Below are 18348 nucleotides of genomic sequence, written 5' to 3' on the forward strand. Positions count from 1 at the left end.
TTCATAGATTCCTAGCTATAACACAGGTTTCATCTACTTAGACTTTTAAAAAACTATTTTCTAGCCACTCAGTTGAATTATCTCTATAATACTTAAGGAAAATCTAGACAAATTGAGCCCACACACCATGTCCAGAACCAAAATAGAACTGGATTTTCTTCAGATGTGCCTTAGAGGAATGATTTCAAATTCACAGCTAAGGACTTGCCCTGATAACCTGGCTCAACAGAGCTGGGCTTTCTTTGTAGATCTGTTTCTAAACAAAGAGCTGTCTTGGCTTTGTGGTGCCTCTTCTGGCCCACAGATACTTGGAGAGACTTCAGTCATTGGAAGTCAACCAGGAAGACAATCTAAATTTTGGCAAATTATGCAGTCTTCACAAATGTTCTATATAACTACTCTCTTCGGTAAATTCTAATTTGCAGCCACACTGTAGCATTTTTGCAGTTAGTAAATGAGGGAATAATGATGAAATGCCTTTGGAGGTAGAATCACTAGTACATAGGCAATGACTAGAAGTTGCTATGGAGAGGAGTATGACACTGTTGATCCTAGCTTGGACAAGTGATAGATGATAACACCACTAACTAAGGCAGGGAACACAAAGGGATAAACGCCTGTGTTGGTGCATGCTGGGTTTGGAGGGCCACTACAACTTGCAAGTGGGAATGTCTAACTGGGGGTTGAAATGCATTTCTGTATTTCTAAACCAAAGTTAAGGTTTGGGATATAGGTTTGGGAATCACCTGTCTACCTATAGAAGGTTATTTAAATCTTGTGTGTGAATGACACCATCCAACAGAAAGTATAGAGTGAGAAGAGGACAGAGGTAAAAGACTTGGGGGGCACAGTTACATTTAGGAAATGGATAGGGGAAGAGGGGCCAGCAGAAGTTGCTGCCAAAATATAGTAGAGTACCTGGAAGGAGGGTCTCGGGAGGCAAGGCAGGGAAGGGTGCTCAACAATGGCAGTGAGGTAGAAAAGGATCAGAGGAGCTGCTGGACCTGACCATGCAGATCCAGAAACCCATACCCGAAACCTATGGGCCCATGCTTCAAATCCAGCAGTTACCAGATTTTAGACAGGAAAAAAACAGAACGTATACCAAATACATGAATATGTCTCCAGTAAGAAGTATGAATAAAAGTGAATAAAAACTATAATGACCCTTAGGTCAGGTCTAGTCAGGGTTTGCTGTCTAATTAGTTGAGAAAAAAACTTAAAGTTTTCAGAGCATGCGGGCTTCGGAGCTACGGATAGAGCATCGTGGATCCATGGTTGCAGGAGATCAGTGAAGTGGAAGCCAGACCACAGCAGATGAAGATACACTCGAGAGACCAGGAAGCAAAGGAAGATAAAATTTTTTGACTACAGGAATGAGAGCAAAGGAAGGATGGATTGAAGGGCAAGCCATATCAAGGAAATGATTAGTGTTTTTAGGGTGTTGGAGCATTTGGACTGCTTAGCAGGTGAATAGGGAGGAAATCATGGATCAACGGAAATATGGACTAATGGAGAAGCATGTAAGATAATAGAAATAATGGAAGGTAAAGGCCCTACAAGAGAGGATGGCCTAGTGGCACAGGTGAGCTCACAAAGTGGCCTTCAAACTGGTGGGAGATCTGCTTCCTCCAAGATGGGACCTAAGGGTATAAGGTTAGGATAAAGGAACAGAGAATCTGGAGGTGAAAATGGTGGATAGTCTGCATATGTTACTTTTCTAAGTCATTCTCTTTGTAGCTTACGGCAGGAGTAAACCTCATTGAAGATTTCATATTCCACCACCTTTATTGGAGAATAAGAGATTAATTCTCTCAACTACTCTAGTGAAACATTCATGTACATTCATTTACATTTGTCCATATTAGACACTTCCATTCATAATTGCCTTAGTTGAATTTTTCTTTGGATTGGTGCACTTTATTCAAAAAGGCAGTTAATATAGTTGGTTAGTTAATAAAAATGGTACGTTGGTTGATATTATGGAGTCTAAACTATAATAGTATTATATATTAATTACATATATTTATTATACAAATATTCTTATAAGGAAATCAAAACTGTCTTCTCATATAAATTGTCATTATTTACACTAAGTTTCTGCCTGCATGGAAGATTCAGATTTTAGGAATCAGGCTTTTGTTCAATTTAATATATGGGGGAATGCCACATAGGGAAAAAGAAAAAAAAAGAAGCTTCATTTCTTGGAGCTGCAGTTGACCAAGAGAATGATTCATATCCCTTTCCTGAGAATATTTCTATTTCTTTCCTTTCCACTGATTTCACCTGCTTTAGAAAGTCTGCAGTGACAGTTTATTAAATCATCACTTCATGTTAAAAAGTGCCAATTGCAGCAGCAGGAATCCACATTACCCCCACCTACATTCCTCAGTAAATGAAAACAGGCAGCGAGTAATGTATTTACAGTACAGTGGATTTATTGGTAGCACATTTCTTCTCAGCCTCTACTTTCCTTAATCCTGGGTCCTCTCTATACTTTAGAACTGTAGCCAATTAGGGTATTTATAAACTACAGGCTGTTTCGTATGGCCATGATCTTCACAGAGCCAAATCAGTCTTTCACTCACCAGATAAACATTTAGATTTACAACTGGAAATTTCTCATATTTTACCATTCAAATCCCCAAAAGTACTACACAGCAAAGGTCAAATGTTCACTATTATAAATTTTCTCTATTTTTGTTGACCAGTAATCTTTATGAGTTTTTTCTTTAAAAAAATTCAGTCATGCCTGGGTGGCTCAGTCAGTTAAATGTCTGATTTAGGCTCAGGTCATGATCTCACAGTTCATGGATTTGAGTCCCGCATCGGGCTCTGTGCTGACAGCTTGGAGCCTGGAGACTGCTTCGATTTTGTATCTTTCTCTCTGCCCTTCCCTTGTGCGTGTTCTCTCTCTCAAAAAATAAATGAGTAAACATTAAAAAGTTTTTAATTCAGATTTTCAAGTTCCTGTGGATGTTACCTTTTAGCTCATAAAGTTTCTAATTGAGTCAAGATTCTACTCAATCTACCAACTTCCACAACTGTAACTTCATTGGAACTTAGTGGCCTAGAGTAAGAACAAATGTGATATTTAAGTTAAATATGATCCCACATAGCATTTAAGAGAGAGTGTCTGTAACCTAGTATAACCTTTTCCCACACTAATGGTAAAGTGGTGCTTGGCCACCTCATGGTGCAAAAGTTTTCCTCGGCTTTCCTGCGGTAGAATTTTAGCCTGAATTCTAATTTTTTCCCCAGCATCATTTAAGATGCAAGGAAATTACAATGTCTACCAAAGGGACCCTGATCCTTACCAGATGTTCAGTTTAGTATGAAAACCTTTCAGCAAGATAGTAGGGCTGAGAAGGACGTCTTTGTGGGGAAACTGAGCCAAAGAAGAACTTTACCTTGATCTTGGAAAGAGTGTATATATAAATCTGGTGCTAATAATAAACAAATTACCTTCGTATTTTCCTCAGTGAGAATTAAGGTATCAAATTCCCAGCCTACTGTTTTATTTTGCCAAAATAGAACTGGGCACAGATGTTAAAAATGTACTGCGTAAAAGGGACCGACTCTAAGTGGGTCTCTTTTAACTGACATTTTTGTCTTTAGTTGTCATTCTCTTGTCTGTCAGGAGACCTTGAAACCTAATATACTGGAAGCCACATCACTAAGAATGACAGAAATGGCAATGTTTATCTAGCATTTACTACGTAACAAGTATTCTCCTAAACTTTACATGTAGTATCTTTTAACAAGGGGCGTTTTCCTCTTGCTCCATTTTCTCCTGGTAATAACTGTCACTGCCTTTCAGAATAACACTTTGTTCTCCTCTTAGAATTTGTCTTTCCTGCTGTCTCCCCTAATTTGTAGGCCATTTATGCCTACGTTATTAATGTATTTGCTGTTGCTCTCAGGGGACTTTTAGCGTGAATATCAAATGGCAGCTAAACACTTCAAGCAAAAACTGGCTTTCTGGTTTTCTTTTTAAGATTTTATTTTTAAGTAATAAAATCTACACCCACCAAACCTACAACCGTGAGATCAAGAGTCACATGCTCTACCAACTGAACCACCTTCTTTTGTTTAATGACATTGTTTCCTCTTTTCTTTTTTCCAAGAGAGGCTTCACGATCAACTGTGACCAATTTTAACTACCACCAGAACCTTCTCCATACAAGTGACTTTTTCCACCTTGAAGAAAGCATTCATGTTCTTGGAATTACTCTTTAGCCATTGTGGAAATGCCTTTGCTTTATTCATGTTTTCCAGGACGTTGTATCTGCGGGTTTAGCTTCACTCCAGATGTGAAACTTAAAGTACAGTGTTTTATAATCTTTTTTCTTTCAGTTCCAAGAGATGTGGTCCTTCCCCCTAAACCAGACCCTGAAGTCTCTCAGCGTGAACCTGGTAAATAAATAACTTTATTTCCCCAGCTTGGAAGCATGGTTTTCAAAAAGAAAACTGTCCTTGAGGCAAATACATATTTAATGATTGTGATGTGGAACAAGGTTGGAGAAAATTACAGATAAAAAATGTGTAATTTTTATGTGAAGATTTAATCTTACAAATTGCTTGAATTTTTCTCTCTGATTAACATGAGGGAATATAATTAGTTTATTTTCCCTGGAAATGTTTCCATTGAAAAGGAGATCATGCTAAAATTATAAGACTTATTTATTAACTGAGCCAACCATTTTTTTTTACTTTCTTTCAAAATGGAAATATAACTCCATTCCAACTGTGGGTGTAATGTAAGTCAAAAATGTGCATGCCTACTCAAAAATTTTCCTCAGAGTCATAGTGAATGAGATCTTTAAAGTTTTAGCTAAACTAAGCTTCCTAAGTAGCGTCTAATATGTAGAATTTTCTCATATTTATTGTATTTCTTTGAGAATGTTTAAATGTTCAAATGGAAGCATATAGAAACACAGAAACGATGTTTACTTCACCAGGTAGTAAATTCTCATAAATATATTTCCTCGGTTTGCTTTTGGCCTAGTTCTGCAACCTGTTACCTTTAGAATTGATCCACCAGAGACAACAATAGGTAATGGTTTCCCCCTATCAACCAACTCTAATTGTTTGCTTTGCTACAGTCTAATTGCAGGTCTTGCTCAACTTATCATATTGAACATCCTCTCTTCTTAATCCATTTCATCATCTCATTGTCATCTCATCATCATACTCCTACTCTTTCCAAAATAGAAAAGCAACGATTTCACTGTTGTGAAGGCTTTGCTCTGAAGACCAACCTAAGACAGCTTATTACTGAGTTCTTCACCTACCTCATTTATTTCCATGTTCAGAATGATTCCACGTGCTCATGCCCATCCAGTTAACATTTTCAGCACTTTCGGTGGTTCTCAGCTGTAGTGTTACAACACACTAGCATGACCAGTTGTGAAAAGTTCTGGCAAGTAATTACTGTTAATATCTGTAAAAACACTGAAATTGGCCAATGGTCTGTTTTTAAAAATGAACTTGAGGAGACTCAATATGAGACACCACTACAATAATGAATATTTCCACTCATTTTGTAATCCTGTATGTTCTCTAGGATGGGGGGTGGGGGAGAGAGAGACAGAGAGAGAGCGTGCGAGCGCAAGCATGCACCACAGCTGACCAAGATTGTTTCTTACTCATATCCCACCTTAACCAGAGGTGGTCATGGAATGTGCCAGACACTGAGTGTTATTTCTTATCTATCCTGGTGGTGGAAAAAAACAGTTGAGAACCATTATTCTTATATTCCACAGTCATTTTTGTGAAGGTTCTGTGTACACCTAACTTTATTCTTCATGATCCACCTAATGTCTTCCTTTTTCTGCTTCAAATGAAGGAATCTTGTGTAATATCATTCTGGCTTGGTGCTGGACTTTGCATCTCAAGATTGATACTGCTCATACTTTTCTTTTCCAGCTCCTCTAGAGACACGAGGCAGCCCTTTTATACCTATGATCTCACCAAGTACTAGTCAGGAGGAACTGCAAAGCACTCTGGGTAAGTTTTGATTTCATATTTCAGTCCAATGAGGATCTACTTTTTAGGGATTGCCCTTGAAGTAGCCATATGTACCTTGTGTTGATGGGTTGTTTCCAAACAATAGAGGGTCTTTTTCTACCATTATAAAAAATAGCCATTTCACTTGATTCTTTTACATTAATTGTATTCTGTCCTTTTAATAGTTACATTGGTTTTCAATAGAAAATGAGAATATTTTAAAATATCCTGATAAAATTTTAATTGTTCTAAAAAGAATGTTCCCAAAATGTATCAATTCTATACTTTTTGGTTGCGTTTCCATATTTGAAGCTGCCTTTGGAAAGAAGAGTTTCATCTAGTATTTACAGAATATTTTATGGGTGATAAGTGAAATGCTAAGCAACCAGAATTCCAAAAAACAAACTGTTTTGAGAGTGAATCCTTATCCTAGTGAGTTCAGCATCTAAGAATATGAAGGATTTAGTGATGGTAGTACTTCCTCCATACCACCCAGTGGGTTACGTGTATGTTTTAATTTCAGTCACATAACACTTGTGAGGTAGGTTCTATTACTTGCCCCATTTTACACATTAGAAAATTGAGGCATAGAGAGATTTAAAAAATTGGCAAAGTCACACAGCTAATGTCAAAGCTGGATTGGAACCCACATACTCAGTCACCAGAGCTCCTGAGATTCACCCCAGTATTGTTCAAAAAATGAGTGTGACAGAGAAATGAGCAACATGCTAAACAAACAAACCACCAGGCATATTAGGGGAGGCTTCACAGAGGAGGTGATACTTACCCTGGATTTTCAAGTTGGGGTGAGAGTTGAAGTTAAAAATGTGAAAAGTCCTTTCAGGTTAAAGACCGATGGGACAGAGGCAGTGGCAAAAATGATAGGCTAATCTTATGGGCATGTGAGTCACCTCGAGAAAACAAGGAAGGATAGAAGCAACAGGAAGGTTGGTGGGGATGAGTGGGCCATGTTTTTAAGGAGTTCAGCACCAATGTATTCACTGAATGGGAAACCCCAGTTTGCTTGACCCCCAACTGAAAATAAATCAGAAACCAAGTGTTCACACTTTGTTTTTTGCTGGTTCTTCTGCCCTGCCCACACTGCATACCATGTGGCTGTGTTTAAATCACTGGTCTTATTTTCTTCCCTTTGTCCCTTTTCAAATAAACCTATCTCTTGTGTGTGTCTACTGAGATGAAATTACTGATCACATTTCAAAATGAAATCATTTTTGAAGGAAAAAAAGTGAAACCTGAGCAAATACACCCTAATTTCCAAATACCCATTTATTCTAGCCATGGCCTTCAAAGTGAACATCACCCATGATGGCAAAGCCAAAAGTACTCTTCAAGAACCCCTGCTAGATATACTAATTATCTAACTTCTACTCCCTATTTGTTTAAGTGCGTCTTGGTTTATTGAAGCAGGAACCATCACCTGCCAACTCACAAGTATCTCTGCTATGAGCAAAATCCAGATCACAAAGCAGGGCAGAAAAAAAGATGACTGTATATTGTATGTACCAAGTATTTCCTTGGATACAGTTCATGGCAAAGTGGACGATGTAAATTGCTATGTCTACATGATGCTGTGATGACTTCAAAATAATATGGGAGTAGAAGTATTGCAATTTTTTTTTTATTTTGTCAGAAGAAATGTGTCTATGTCAATAAACAAACCTTGATTCTCACATGACATTAGCAGATGAATGTTTATTCTTACATGGCATGAATGCACCTCTTTTCATAAGATGTATTTCTTTTCCAGCTCACATAAATAGTTGATGGGATAGAGAGGAGGCATGAAGGCAACAATAGATAAAAGCAGTTAATAGACACAATTCAAGAACAGCCATGTCCAGGATCATGAAACAATAATCATGAACTAAAAGCTTTTGGAAATCCTTATAATAATTATTAAAACAATAGTGCACGAAGATAGTAAATAGAATAAATGAGTTACTAAAATGTACCTTTAACCTTGAAATATTATGATGACTGGGCATACTTATAAATGCAATTTCCTCTTTACCATTGCATGGGGTGGAAATAAGTGTGGTTTTTTTGACAAGTTCATAATGATAATTATTTAAAGTCAGCCACCTTGCTCTGTTTGTCCCCAGCAGAAACAGAACAGTCCACCCAAGAATTCTTTACAACTAAGATTCCACCAACAACTGAATTGACAAGGACAACTCAGGGTAATGCTATTTCCCCATTTCTGTGTAGTAAATTTTTATTTTTCATTTTTAATCAGGAAAGAAATTTTCTTTTCAAAATGTCAATTTTCGTCACAGTGAATTAGTTTTCTTCATTTCATAGGTGCAGGACATCAGCCGAATATGAATATTGATACGTACTTTACTTGAATGTAGGGAAGACAGTTTCTTTAGTTAGAACTTTGCTTTTGAATGTATGGTTGACAACTTGATGCTGATAACTAAGAATGAAAGTACCCTTTTTTCTTTGCTTATCTTCATTTGCTTTTTTTCCACATCTGATAAAATTTTTTATTACCTTTTTTTTCTTCCCCATTCTTTTCTTTCGCCTCCTCTTCCTCCCCATCTTGCTTCCCCATCCTCCTTTCTCACTCTCTCCTCATCTTCCTCTGTCCCCTCTCTTTCACTTAAAAAGCACATTGATATTGCAGCCTGAGGAAGGAAACTAGTAGTGAGAAAAATCATTTTTTTAAGATGAATTCATATTTGGGTTACCTGGGTGGCTCAATTAACTGAGAGTCTGATTCTTGATTTTGGCTCAGGTCATGATTCCAGGGTCATGGGTTTGAGCCCCACATTGGGCTCTGTGCTGAGCACGGAACCTGCTTAAGATTCTCTCTCTCCCTCTACCCCTCTTCTTTACGTGCTCTCTCTCTCTCCCTCTCTCTCTCAAAGAAAATGACTTAATATCTAAATATCTAGGGAGGGTTTGGGGGAGATTTCCTTCTTTTATTTCTTCCTTCCAACTTTTTGGGAAGTGTTACCTACACAAAGCCCTATCTCATCTTCATGCTCTCAGAAATTTTGCCTTTTTTTACTTTTCTATGTTACTTAGGTTATAAACAGTTGTGGATTTCCTATGTTTTTGTGGTTTCTTTTATTTTTGTTCTGAAGGATCCCTTTTGCTCATCTCTACCTCTTTTATATGGTAGGAATCCCCAAAAAACAAAAAAAGTAAACTTATTTTACTTATTGTCAGTTATAATTTGTGAACAAAATGTAGAGGAAGAAGTTTGAAATTATAGATAATGATGAAAAGAAATCTAATTTAAAGATATTTCATAAGTAGTACTTATTCTAAATAAACATGACTAGAGCACCTATGGCTGAGGATAGTTTTTTTTTTTCAATATATGAAATTTATTGTCAAATTGGTTTCCATACAACACCCAGTGCTCATCCCAAAAGGTGCCCTCCTCAATACCCATCACCCACCCCCCCCTCCCTCCCACCCCCCATCAACCCTCAGTTTGTTCTCAGTTTTTAACAGTCTCTTACGCTTTGGCTCTCTCCCACTCTAACTTCTTTTTTTTTCTTCCTTCCCCTCCCCCATGGGTTTCTGTTAAGTTTCTCAGGATCCACATAAGAGTGAAAACATATACTATCTGTCTTTCTCTGTATAGCTTATTTCACTTAGCATCACACTCTCCAGTTCCATCCATGTTGCTACAAAGGGTCATATTTCATTCTTTCTCATTGCCATGTAGTACTCCATTGTGTATATAAACCACAATTTCTTTATCCATTCACCAGTTGATGGACATTTAGGCTCTTTCCATAATTTGGCTATTGTTGAGAGTGCTGCTATAAACATTGGGGTACAAGTGCCCCTATGCATCAGCACTCCTGTATCCCTTGGGTAAATTCCTAGCAGTGCTATTGCTGGGTCATAGGGTAGGTCTATTTTTAATTTTCTGAGGAACCTCCACACTGTTTTCCAGAGTGGCTGCACCAATTTGCATTCCCACCAACAGTGCAAGAGGGTTCCTGTTTCTCCACATCCTCTCCAGCATCTATAGTCTCCTGATTTGTTCATTTTGGCCACTCTGACTGGCGTGAGGTGATACCTGAGTGTGGTTTTGATTTGTATTTCCCTGATGAGCGACGTTGAGCATCTTTTCATGTGCCTGTTGCCATCCAGATGTCGTCTTTAGAGAAGTGTCTATTCATGTTTTCTGCCCATTTCTTCACTGGGTTATTTGTTTTTCGGGTGTGGAGTTTGGTGAGCTCTTTATAGATTTTGGATACTAGCCCTTTGTCCGACATGTCATTTGCAAATATCTTTTCCCATTCCGTTGGTTGCCTTTTAGTTTTGTTGGTTGTTTCCTTTGCTGTGCAGAAGCTTTTTATCTTCATGAGGTCTCAGTAATTCATTTTTGCTTTTAATTCCCTTGCCTTTGGGGATGTGTCGAGTAAGAAATTGCTACGGCTGAGGTCAGAGAGGTCTTTTCCTGCTTTCTCCTCTAGGGTTTTGATGGTTTCCTGTCTCACATTCAGGTCCTTTATCCATTTTGAGTTTATTTTTGTGAATGGTGTGAGAAAGTGGTCTAGTTTCAACCTTCTGCATGTTGCTGTCCAGTTCTCCCGGCACCATTTGTTAAAGAGACTGTCTTTTTTCCATTGGATGTTCTTTCCTGCTTTGTCAAAGATGAGTTGGCCATATGTTTGTGGGTCTAGTTCTGGGGTTTCTATTCTATTCCATTGGTCTATGTGTCTGTTTTTGTGCCAATACCATGCTGTCTTGATGATGACAGCTTTGTAGTAGAGGCTAAAGTCTGGGATTGTGATGCCTCCTGCTTTGGTCCTCTTCAAAATTACTTTGGCTATTCGGGGCCTTTTGTGGTTCCATATGAATTTTAGGATTGCTTGTTCTAGTTTCAAGAAGAATGCTGGTGCAATTTTGATTGGGATTGCATTGAATGTGTAGATATCTTTGGGTAGTATTGACATTTTGACAATATTTATTCTCCCAATCCATGAACAGGGAATGTCTTTCCATTTCTTTATATCTTCTTCAATTACCTTCATAAGCTTTCTATAGTTTTCAGCATACAGATCCTTTACATCTTTGGTTAGATTTAGTCCTAGGTATTTTATGCTTCTTGGTGCAATTGTGAATGGGATCAGTTTCTTTGTCTTTCTGTTGCTTCATTGTTAGTGTATAAGAATGCAACTGATTTCTGTACATTGATTTTGTATCCTGCAACTTTGCTGAATTCCTGTATCAGTTCTAGCAGACGTTTGGTGGAGTCTATCGGATTTTCCATGTATAGTATCATGTCATCTGCAAAAAGCGAAAGCTTGACTTCATCTTTGCCAATTTTGATGCCTTTGATTTCCTTTTGTTGTCTGATTGCTGATGCTAGCACTTCCAACACTATGTTAAACAACAGCAGTGAGAGTGGACATCCCTGTCGTGTTCCTGATCTTAGGGAAAAAGCTCTCAGTTTTTCCCCATTGAGGATGATGTTAGTTGTGGGCTTTTCATAAACTGCTTTTATGATGTTTAAGTATGTTCCTTCTATCCCGACTTTCTCAAGGGTTTTTATTAAGAAAGGGTGCTGAATTTTGTTAAAGGCCTTTTCTGCATCGATTGACAGGATCATATGGTTCTTATCTTTTCTTTTATTAATGTGATGTATCACGTTGATTGATTTGCGAATGTTGAACCAGCCCTGCATCCCAGGAATGAATCCCACTTGATCATGGTGAATAATTCTTTTTATATGCTGTTGAATTCGTTTTGCTAGTATTTTATTGAGAATTTTTGCATCCATGTTCATCAGGGATATTGGCCTGTAGTTCTCTTTTTTTACTGGGTCTCTGGTTTGGGAACCAAAGTAATACTGGCTTCATAGAATGAGTCTGGAAGTTTTCCTTCTCTTTCTATTTCTTGGAATAGCTTGAGAAGGATAGGTATTATCTCTGCTTTAAACGTCTGGTAGAACTCCCCTGGGAAGCCATCTGGTCCCGGACTCTTATTTGTTGGGAGATTTTTGATAACCGATTCAATTTCTGCACGGTTATGGGTCTGTTCAATTGTCTCTGAGGGATCAACCAATCTCTGAGGGATTGGTTGTAATAATTCCATTTTCATTCATGATTTTATCTATTTGGGTTATCTCCCTTTTCTTTTTGAGAAGGCTGGCTAGAGGTTTGTCAATTTTGTTTATTTTTTCAAAAAACCAACTCTTGTTTCGTTGATCTGCTCTACAGTTTTTTCAGATTCTATATTGTTTATTTCTGCTCTGATCTTTATTATTTCTCTTCTTCTGCTGGGTTTAGGCTGCCTTTGCTGTTCTGCTTCTATTTCCTTTAGGTGTGCTGTTAGATTTTGTATTTGGGATTTTTCTTGTTTCTTGAGATAGGCCTGGATTGCAATGTATTTTCCTCTCAGGACTGCCTTCGCTGCATCCCAAAGTCTTTGGATTGTTGTATTTTCATTTTCGTTTGTTTCCATATATTTTTAAATTTCTTCTCTAATTGCCTGGTTGACCCACTCATTCGTTAGTAGGGTGTTCTTTAACCTCCATGCTTTTGGAGGTTTTCCAGACTTTTTTCCTGTGGTTGATTTCAAGCTTCATAGTATTGTGGTCTGAAAGTATGCATGGTATAATTTCAATTCTTGTATACTTATGAAGGGCTGTTTTGTGACCCAGTATGTGATCTATCTTGGAGAATGTTCCGTGTGCACTCGAGAAGAAAGTATATTCTGTGGCTTTGGGATACAGAGTTCTAAATATATCTGTCAAGTCCATCTGATCCAATGTATCATTCAGGGCCCTTGTTTCTTTATTGACCGTGTGTCTAGATGATCTATCCATTTCTGTGAGTGGAGTGTTAAAGTCCCCTGCAATTACCACATTCTTATCTATAAGATTGCTTATGTTTGTGAGTAATTGTTTTATATATTTGGGGGCTCCCGTATTTGGCGCATAGACATTTATAACTGTTAACTCTTCCTGATGGATAGACCCTGTAATTATTATATAATGCCCTTCTTCATCTCTTGTTACAACTTTTAATTTAAAGTCTAGCTTGTCTGATATAAGTATGGCTACTCCAGCTTTCTTTTGGCTTCCAGTAGCATGATAAATAGTTCTCCATCCCCTCACTCTCAATCTAAAGGTGTCCTCAGGTCTAAAATGAGTCTCTTGTAGACAGCAAATAGATGGGTCTTGTTTTTTTATCCATTCTGATACCCTATGTCTTTTGGTTGGCACATTTAATCCATTTAAATTCAGTGTTATTATAGAAAGATATGGGTTTAGAGTCATTGTGATGTCTGCAGGTTTCATGCTTATAGCGATGTCTCTGGTACTTTGTCTCACAGGATCCCCCTTAGGATGTCTTGTAGGGCTGGTTTAGTGGTGACAAATTCCTTCAGTTTTTGTTTGGGAAGACCTTTATCTCTCCTTCTATTCTAAATGACAGACTTGCTGGATAAAGGATTCTCGGATGCATATTTTTTCTGTTCAACACATTGAAGATCTCGTGCCAATCCTTTCTGGCCTGCCAAGTTTCAAAAGAGAGATCAGTCACGAGTCTTATAGGTCTCCCTTTATATGTGAGGGCACGTTTATCCCTAGCTGCTTTCAGAATTTTCTCTTTATCCTTGTATTTTGCCAGTTTCACTATGATATGTCATGCAGAAGATCGATTCAAGTTACGTCTGAAGGGAGTTCTCTGTGCCTCTTGGATTTCAATGCCTTTTTCCTTCCCCAGTTCAGGGAAGTTCTCAGCTATTATTTCTTCAAGTACCCCTTCAGCACCTTTCCCTCTCTCTTCCTCCTCTGGGATACCAATTATGCGTATATTATTTCTTTTTAGTGTATCACTTAGTTCTCTAATTTTCCCCTCATACTCCTGGATTTTTTTATCTCTCTTTTTCTCAGCTTTCTCTTTTCCCATTTTTATCTTCTAGTTCACCTATTCTCTCCTGTGCCTCTTCAATCCGAGCCGTGGTCATTTCCATTTTATTTTGCATCTTGTTTAATACGTTTTTCGGCTCCTCCTGGTTGTCCCTTAGCCCCTTGATCTCTGTAGCAATAGATTCTCTGCTGTCCTCTATACTGTTTTCAAGCCCAGCGATTAATTTTATGACTATTATTCTAAATTCACTTTCTGTTATATTATTTAAATCCTTTTTGATCAGTTCATTAGCTGTTGTTATTTCCTGGAGATTCTTCTGAGGGGAATTCTTCCATTTGGTCATTTTGGATAGTCCCTGGAGTGGTGTGGACCTGCAGGGCACTTCCCCCTCCAGTGTATAACTGGAGTTGGTGGGCGGGGCCGCAGTCAGACCTGATGTCTGCCCCCAGCCCACCGCTGGGGCCACAGTCAGACTGGTGTGTGTCTTCTCTTCCCCTCTCCTAGGGGCGGGATTCACTGTGGGGTGGCGTGGCCCATCTGGGCTACTTGCACACTGCCAGGCTTGTGGTGCTGGGGATCTGGCCTATTAGCTGGGGTGGGTAGGCAAGGTGCACGGGGGCAGGAGGGGCAGGCTTAGCTCGTTTCTCCTTAGGTGATCCACTTCAGGAGGGGCCCTGTGGCAGCAGGAGGGAGTCAGACCCGCGGCCGGAGGGGTGGCTCCGCAGAAGCACAGGGTTGGGTGTTTGTGTGCAGCAAGCAAGTTCCCTGGCAGGAACTGGTTCCCTTTGGGATTTTGGCTGGGGGATGGGCAAGGGAGATGGTGCTGGCGAGCGCCTTTGTTCCCCAACAAACTGAGCTCTGTCGTCCAGGGCTTAGCAACTCTCCCTCCCTTTGTCCTCCAGCCTTCCCGCTTTCCAAGCAGAGCTGTTAACTTATGACCTCCCAGATGCTAAGTCCCACTTGCTGTCGGAACACACTCCTTCGGGCCCCTCCGCTTTTGCAAGCCAGACTCGGGGGCTCTGCTTGGCCTGCGGACTGTCCCTCTGCCCCGGCTCCCTCCCGCCAGTCCTTGCAGCACGCACCACCTCTCCACCCTTCCTACCCTCTTCCGTGGGCCTCTCGTCTGCGCTTGGCTCCTGAGACTCTGTTCTGCTAGTCTTCTGGCAGTTTTTTTCTCGAGGATAGTTTTTGTAAAATTTCTCAATCTTTTTCTACTTGTTTGGTTTCATTTTTTGTTATGTTTTTAATATTTATTATTTACCTTATTATCTTTATATTAACTTTTTAAAAATGTTTATTTTTAAAAAATTTTAATGTTTGTTTATTTTTGAAAGAGAGAGAGACAGAGACAGAGTCAGAGCACCAGTGGGGGAGTGGCAGAGAGAGAGGGAAACAAAATCCAAAGCAGTCTCTGGGCTCTGAGCTGTCAGCACAGAGCCTGGATTCAGGGCTCAAACCCACAAACCCGGAGATCATGACCTGAACTGACGTCAGAGGCTTTAACTGACTGAGCCACGCAGATGCCCCAAAATGTTTGTTTATTTTTGAGACAGAGAAGTTAAAGAGGGAGGAAAGCAAGCTATAAGAGACTCTTAAAAACTGAGAATAAACTGAGGGTTGATGGGGGGTGGGAAGGAGGGGAAAGTGGGTGATGGGCATTGAGGGATGAGCACTGGGTATTGTATGGAAACCAATTTGACAATAAATTTCATATTAAAAAAATGAAATAGAGCATGGGCAGGGGCAGAGAGAGAGGGGAGGATAGAGGATCTGAAGTGGAGAGCCCGATGCAGGGCTCGAACCCACAAATCTGAGATCATGACCTAAACTGAAGGCAGACGCTTAACAGACTGAACCACCCAGGTGCCCACTGTATTTAACTTTTTATTTATTTATAATCCACACAGAAGAAACCTAACATAACACTAGCCCTCCCACATCCTCTTTACCAGCTTCAACCACTAATAGTAGATGGTCAATCACATTACATCCATAATGTGCCCTCATTTTTTTATGTTTTTGCTTAATAGAAGCAATTAGTGTCTTACTTAATAGAAGATAGGTGGATTCTCATGATGAAACACATTGTTTTTGTAGCAAAATATGTAAATATTTATAATAAGCATAAAAAAGACTAATTCAGTTCAGGTCGTGCTGCAAAATGAAAAAAGGCTTCAGCTTTTTAGAACTTTAAAAATTTCAGAATTGAGGATACAAGATTATAGGCCTGTTTTTTTTCCCTTGCTTTGCTTTTTCTTACTTTAATGGGAATATCAATATTATGTCACCATTACTAGTGTGTGTGGAATTTTAATCAAATTCTTTCTAGAACATGGTTTTATTAGATAGGAGTTTCATAGTTGATGGGGGTATATGCAGAGTCTGATATCATTATATGAAATGTCTTAACATACTTACACAATGAAAACAATCTATTTAATTGTTTTCTTATGTTCTAAGGATCATTAGCTTGAACCTAAACTGTGCTGCCCTGGGATTCATATTTTTCTAAGCTTGCGCCAAGGATCTTATGGTGAGCTCACCAGGGATTTGCTGATATGAGGCAACAAAGAACCTCCTGGGAAAGAACTCATCTTAAGGATGAGAGTAGCATGCACAAGCCCAATAGCCCCGCGTTACCGAAAGGGTCCACTTTCACAAAGGCATGATGTGTGTCACTAGGAGCCCCCTCATAAAACCCTCATAAGTCTGTGCCTGGGCTTTGTAGAAGAGGAAGTCAGCTGTTTTCTTACTGTTACATTGCATTGTGTTTCTAACGTTAGGCATTAGGAGCATAAGACAGCACACGACAACTTGAGAGAGGTGCTATAGGGGTGAAATTAGTCCTCTTGATCTTCACATTCTCCCCATGCATGTACCATGACCCACGTGGCTCTTTGATTTCCAAGCCCTCCACGATGGGGTCCAAGTCCTCCACAGAAACTTTGTGCCTAAAACCCACAACACGAGCCTGCTCGTAGAATTTCCAACACCTTTTCTCTCTGACACCTTTGCTCCTTTGCCTACTGAGACAATTCCCTGCAGCACCCTATAATCAAAACCCTAAAATTCTCAAGTGTTTTGTTTTTGTTTTTATTTTTTGCCTTTCTCAAACTGTAATAGGAATCCCCTTGGCCAGAGGGACACTGTGTTTATTTTACTTATTTCAACTCCCTTATCCCTGCCCACCCAGGGAAAGTTATATCTTACTTACCCTCTCCCTGTGCTGGGCAGAACATGAGTCCTTACAGGCCATCTTTTAAAATTATTTCTATTATTAGTCATTAAAAACTATGTGGAGATATGTTCACAAAGCTCCTTTTTTTTTTTTTTCAGTTCAAAATTAAAACCCTAGAGTAGTTTTCTCAAGGTCTTGTGTTATTTGGTGATGAGCTACATGAGTAACTTACAGTCTAAACTCATGTTATATTCCAACTCTTGCATTAAAAATTCTGTCTAGATTTAAGTAAAGATTGTGAGGAAAAAAATAAAGCAAAAATTCTGATCCTATGGCTTTGAAATACTAAGTGTCGTGCTGATTATTTCTGTGTTCTGCTTTATGTCCCTTTCCTTTGTAACGTTTTAAAATTCATCTTTGTTCTAGAATGAGACTAATAAGAACCGTGATCCTTGTATTTCTTTAAGCTAAAAACAATCTAACATTGAAGAAATTAACATGAAAAAAACTGAAATATATTAAATTCACAGGAATCCTACCACTAGCAATGAAAATTTTGAAGCATAACATTTACAAATCATCATTACACACTTCAGAGTGTAACGAGAATTTTTTATAACATCAGTGCCTCTCTTCACTCTAGTTGCTACACTTTGAAAGTCCCACACTAAACCTACAGAGAATTTCAATATGCGTCTGCTATTTTTGGCCTGAAGTACGGCAAAATTCTGCTCATCAGTCTTCACATTGGAAGCTCGTAAACGAGCTATAGTATAATCTGTTTCGCAGGTGTATTTTTTTAACTTGGCAGGCAAGGCTTTACTGATTTATGATTATATAAATACCCACTCAAGATGTGAACAAAATCATCAAAACGATGTAATCTACTTACATAGTTTGAAAGAAAAATTTTTTCCAGTCTTAGCTAAAGCATTACCAAGAGAGTTGGTGGTAAGGAGGCAGTGTGGTATGTCAAGGGGGGCAGAGGACGGAAGGGAAAGATGGAGGAATTCCAGGATGAAAGCATACTTTAAAATCTTAGGAAGCAAAAGTATTCCAGCTGAGTTTCTCATGAATTTGCCTGCTTACAATGGCCAATCATTTTTTAACTTTATTCAGCAAGTAGGAGTCTTCACTGTGCCAGATCCTGAATAACAGGAGCAGAAAATGACAAGGCAGTGTATTGATCCCAGAGCTTGTTCGAGTTCTTGCTCCTTGCTCACCCTGTCTTGACAGGCAGGGCACCAGAGGTCATTTTTCCCATTCCTAAAACTTTAGTGGTTGGCGCTA

At 39.0% G+C, this 18348-nt stretch overlaps 1 protein-coding gene across 1 annotated transcript in view; it reads left to right on the forward strand.

Annotated features, from left to right (window-relative positions):
• Nucleotides 1–18348, forward strand: part of ABI3BP (ABI family member 3 binding protein) — a 263744-nt gene that overhangs the window by 189728 nt on the left and 55668 nt on the right. Inside the window, exons 53-56 of the mRNA XM_047100450.1 lie at nucleotides 4357–4416; nucleotides 5009–5056; nucleotides 5929–6009; nucleotides 8133–8210. Coding sequence (XP_046956406.1) covers nucleotides 4357–4416; nucleotides 5009–5056; nucleotides 5929–6009; nucleotides 8133–8210 — 267 coding nt within the window. The remainder of the gene's footprint in view (nucleotides 1–4356; nucleotides 4417–5008; nucleotides 5057–5928; nucleotides 6010–8132; nucleotides 8211–18348) is intronic.

This window comes from Lynx rufus, unplaced genomic scaffold (genome assembly GCF_022079265.1).
Source record: "Lynx rufus isolate CCGP_SWC_20201006 ecotype Redwood Valley unplaced genomic scaffold, mLynRuf1.p SCAF_5, whole genome shotgun sequence".
Lineage (NCBI taxonomy): Eukaryota > Metazoa > Chordata > Mammalia > Carnivora > Felidae > Lynx > Lynx rufus.